The sequence below is a fragment of the Cynoglossus semilaevis genome, chromosome 1 (genome assembly GCF_000523025.1).
Source record: "Cynoglossus semilaevis isolate Cse_v1.0 chromosome 1, Cse_v1.0, whole genome shotgun sequence".
Classification (NCBI taxonomy): Eukaryota; Metazoa; Chordata; class Actinopteri; order Pleuronectiformes; family Cynoglossidae; genus Cynoglossus; species Cynoglossus semilaevis.
In genome coordinates, this window is record NC_024307.1 from 21,120,235 (window position 1) to 21,125,590 (window position 5,356).

At 39.4% G+C, this 5,356-nt stretch overlaps 1 protein-coding gene across 2 annotated transcripts in view; it reads right to left on the reverse strand.

Annotated features, from left to right (window-relative positions):
- pcxb (pyruvate carboxylase b) overlaps positions 1–5,356 on the reverse strand; it is a 236,066-nt gene that overhangs the window by 155,173 nt on the left and 75,537 nt on the right. For both annotated transcript variants that reach the window (XM_008318759.3, XM_008318767.3), the window contains exon 11: positions 2,598–2,760. In XM_008318759.3, the coding sequence (XP_008316981.1) occupies positions 2,598–2,760 (163 nt within the window). The remainder of the gene's footprint in view (positions 1–2,597; positions 2,761–5,356) is intronic.

The window sequence follows — 5,356 nt, forward strand, 5'->3', positions numbered from 1 at the left end:
CTAGGACAACAGAGACTAAAAACACTGGCTTTTTTCTGTCTGTGTCTGGATATACATTAAGTCTGCAGTCAAAAAAGCTGAGGTAAACATGTGAGTATAGACCTAAAGGTCAAGAGCTTTTCCAAAATCTTGCTCAATTAGTGAATTAGGGCTGTTCTTAAAACCGAAGAGGGCTCCACCACGTTACAGGTGGGTTCTACCTGATAATAAGGCAAAGGAGTGTAGCTGGGCTTGTTGTGCTGGTAAATTTCACACTACTGCTCCCCCCGACCCCTGCCCCTCCACCACCGCACCTTGCATCCTTCAGTGCATCAGTCACTTACTGACCTTGTCACAGCTGCTTGTTAATAATTTATTTCTTCGTCTCTCAAATACAGCTCTACTACATCCATGAGCTTTCTGTGTCCACAGCCTCGGGTTCATTAATATTGCATGGTGATTTTGGTGGGGTTATCGAAAGCTCCTCCCTGCATTTCAACATCTCAACTGTTCGTGGTTAAAAACAGCAGGAAGGAGGAGGAAAGGATAGAGGTGAGATCCTGGAATGGGAAAAGGAAAAATGGTTTAGGAGTGAATAGAGATGGAGGACAAATAACCTTAACAGGGGGATGAGGGAGGATGTATATACAGTATACTGTTTCACTAAAAGGGAGAGGTAGAATGATGCTGAGAAAGCTGGAGAGAAGCAGCTGAAAATAAAGGCAGAAAGTCCTTGGAGGGAAAAGGTCACAAGCTTTTTCCACAGCTGCTCTGAGGGCAGTTTTATAAGGAAAATTTCACAGTGCAATAGCAATTTTCAAAATAGGCAGCAATGCACACTGAATGTGACAAAACCACATAATGGAAATGTTATTGAAATGGCACACACACACTCACACTGGCCTGAGTGACGCAGAAAGGTACTGATTTGAATGCAGCTGAAAAATACCAAGTTTATTTTCAAAGATATAAAGCAACTTTAGAGAAGGATGAGAGGATTTTTTAACTGAAATATCTGACTATCTGCCCTTTGGGAGAATTAGACGGAATAAGATTGTAAGTGATATAAATCCATGTGGTGCTGACATAAGAACCATTTATTTCTGCCCCTCACTGAGAGGCAGATGACAGATGATGTGTTTGATTGGAAGCCAATGGTGCAAGTCAAATTCAATCATATCCAATGAGTCAAAAATCACTGTGTTAATTATTGGGCAGCAGAGACAGTGTTTTATTCACAGTCACTGTGACAAGCCGGGGAGGTAAGGCTGGGTCAGTGCAGTGAACAGAGGCTTCCTAAGGAATTTTAAAGTTTCAGATATGGCAGCAACGTTGACATGCAGAAAATAATATCATAACAATGATCAGCTCCACCTGTCTGCTCTGGTGTGCAGCTGAGCTGTAAGTCTCTGACAGGATACTGTGCTTGTCACACTTTATTACTGTTTTTTTTTTGTTTTTTTTTTTTACTTTACTGCAGTGTTCAAGAATTCCACATTTATTCCCCCAGAGCAGATTCCTCCCACGTCAGGTGGAATCCAAGCTACACACTAAATATAACCTATCTGTGCTTATTGGCCCCAAGACTTTTAAACCCACCTGTGCTTTGCTGAGGTCAAACAACCAGACTATTAGCTCCTAAATTCACCTCCTACAGTACAAACAATTGACTGATTTTCTTTTTTCTTTTTGGATTTGTTAAGAGGCCTTAACAACAAAATCATTAACTGATAGAGGAATAAGAAGGAAAAAAAAGAGGGGGGGATTATTGGGTGATTGTAAGAGGACGGTGTATCAGTGTACAGTGGAGGGTGAAGGTGCAAAAAGGCTCAGGCAGCAAAGAGCATCCAGGGATCAGTGAACAGACCTCATCAGCTAAAAAGGCGTCTGCAGAGACGAGCTACAGCATGTGGGCTGCCTAGACGTATGATGTGTGTGTGTGTGGCCGTAAATGAAAACACAGAGAGAATAAACTTTGACCTTTGTGTCTTCTCATGTGTGAATTCTGTTAAATGAAAGCACAAACTCTACTCTTCTATAAGATACGTGTACACACTATCTCTGCAGCCTTTTGTTTAAAAAAGAAAACCAAATGAAGGCGTTCCCAGAGACAGTTGAAAACCAAATGAAGGCGTTCCCAGAGAAAGATGAACGATCCTCTCTCAGAAATGTAGATGAACATGTGCAGAAAACATGCAAATAGAGAAATCATATCATCCCACTCTCAGACTTCATACAGCTGCGTACATTTATAATAACAGTGCTGGGAGCCACTGTATGCACGAGTGTGACAGCCCTATAATTCAAGGGATGGTTCTCTGGATGGCTCTTTACAGCTGGGAGTTTACACGTGAACATGTGCACAGATTCAAGTTTACTGTGGATACATTTTTACTCATTTTTAGTTGTGATTATCAACAGAATGCCTGAATAGCAATGTTATAAGAGTAGTATAGCCTCAATTTAACAAAAATAACCATGACTTCGTTGATAAGGAAGAACAACAAGCTGGACGAGCCTTGTTGGGACCGGACATTTTAAATCTCTGGAGATGTGGACAATGAGAGGAAAATGTGCCAGACTTCACGTTTGGTAGTTTTCCCTTAAACTCAGCCTACCTCAATCCTGCCGGTGTCTGGCTGGAAGCCTCTGGCTGGGTCTTCAGTTGTCACTCGGCACTGGATTGCACAGCCGTTCACTCTGATTTTGTCCTGCTTCAGGCCCAGCTCCTGCAGGCTGCGACCTTCACACACACGTAGCTGGGCGTGCACCAGGTCCACACTGTAACAGAGTAACAGTCAGCTGATGAGAGAATATCAATTTACTTGTTCCACATGCTTTCATTACACAGTGTTCATTTTTCCATGCCCCTGTGTTTTTTCAAACCAGATTTATACAAAAGAGAGCTTTTCTTCAGCCAGTTATTCTGAATATACTTTGCTCTCTTTGACAGTTTTCTGTAGCCCACAAACAAAACTAAAAATGTCATTACCAGGTAATGACATTCTAGAGAAGGAAATCAAATATAAACTGTTGTCATTACCTGGACTAGAGAAGGAAATCAAATATAAACTGTAACTAATTTTATGAAACAATTTTAAAAAGTTTAGCCAAATGATTAAATACATTTTTTGAGATTTCATCTATAGTGAGAGAAGAGTCAAAAGTCTCAGAAGTGTCTCACAGTGTAGCTGTGTGTGACATTATTTTCAGCTTGCAACAAAGAACAATGAGACTGTTTATAAAATATTAACATCTTAATCTATTCTTGGCCTGGCATCAGGATGGGGGGAAGAGGAGGAGAGCGGGGGTGTTGTTGAAAATCTCACCAGTTTCAGTTTGGGGAACTGAAGCTGCAAAGCATCAGTGGGAAACAGCACAATGCAGCCATTAGGCAAAAGCAAGTAGAAAGTCGATGATGGTTAAATCAGAAGTACTCAGTTTAAATGCAGTACTTCAAATCACAGAGTATAGTAACGAAGTGGATATATAGCAATATTGGTTAGATGTTCTGTTAGAAAATAAAAAATAAAAAAATTCTTGTCATTTAGTCAATATGGCTTCAGAGTCAAAGACAGTTCACCAAACATTGACACGATTTATCAATCTTTTGTTTTCAGTTTTACAGTAGTACAAACATTCATCTTTACCTCATTTGTTTGCCAGAATTTGTGAAATTTGTGTTAAAGATTTCTTACATTTGCTCTTCAAAAGATGTGTTTAAATTTAATAACAAATGACTCACATGCACATACACAGAGATGTATATTATGCTTCTATTCAGTAATTACTGTTGTATTTGGCTATTCAAATTCAAATCATGGAGGGAAAGTTATTCCCTTCCACAACTGTGAGTTATAGAGCCTCGTATTAAATTTTGGCTCATCTTCAAGTATTTATTCAAACATTAAGGTCAAACGAGACCTTCCAGGTTAAGCTTCGTGACCTTGCAGTTTATGCACAGCCAAAATGTAATGTAAGTATTCAGTCTTTCTGTGTTTACTGGACACATTCATATGCTGCGGCTGACCCACACAGTAGGTGGTGATAAAAACATCTTGAAAAAAAAAAAGTCCCTGTCCGCAATTGCAGCAGAGCTCCTGCCAAACATAACCACATTCAGGTGAGTGGGATTTGTCTCTGCCTTGAAGAGGGGATAAAAACACAGAAGGCAGACACACAAGCGGGCAGACAAGCCGACGTGTTGGACACCAGCATTGGATTCATTGTCTTTATTGTCTCAATTAGCCAGGATCCACATTCTGGCCAAACAGAAGGACAATTACGCATCAGCCTGGTGTGAAATGTGCTTTTCAGTGGAAAAAGCCGATTCACTCTCGATAACTGGAACAACAACTGACATTGTGTTTTCTTCCAGGTTCCATGAATACTTCAGTCCGTTTTTAATTAGATGTCTCTCATATGTCTTGAAATAAGGGCTGTCAAAATTGAAATCAATTTGTAATCAGTTTACAAATTGTAAAAATATTGGTTGGCCTTTGTCATTTACACACTGAATCGAGAAGTGACACAACAACATATGAATATGCATAGTCAAAGAATATGGATTACATTTAAAAAAAAAAAGTATATTTACAAGAACAGAAAGCCTTTTTTCACACGTTAAAAATATCTGACGAACAAAGCAGAGAAATGTGAGAGTCAAACTCTAGGCGTTCGTGCACGGGTTCTTTTATTACATATAAATCAAGTTTGGCAAAAAGTTTTTTGTTTCCTCTCACATAATTCCACTACATGGAGGCAACACTGATTGAATGAGGACCCTGGAGGGTTGATGGAATTTATTGTATACTAATTTGATTCTGACAAATTAAAGAGCCTGCAGCAACATCTGTCCCTCGTGCAGAGTTTCAGAATGAAAGTCTCTTCTTTCAAGTTCCACAAAAAGGCCTGACTACACAGACAGACTACAAGACTAAGAGAGTGAGAGGGAACAAATACCATAGACATGAATAGTCTACATGTAACAGCAATAACCTAAAGATACTGTCTATGCTTTCAAACCTGTGGCCATGTTGGAGCTCATTTACACAAACACAAATGTCACTTGGAGCAACTCATAAAGGCAAAAACAGCAGCATCTGATAATGTTAAAAATGTAATGACAGCAGGGAATCAAACCTCCTTCAACACTCACATACATTCACATACATTACTATGTATGAGAATGGCCATTCAGTTAGCAGACGAAAGAGTAAAATCTGTTAATCTGTATTCACTGCCTCCAAGGCACAAATTCATTTACGTTACAAGAACTCTCCAAACAACGACAAACAGACATAAAAAGTTTTAGCAAAACAAATCTAGAACTCATGATCCTGTCTTAACATATACATATATGCATATACACATATAC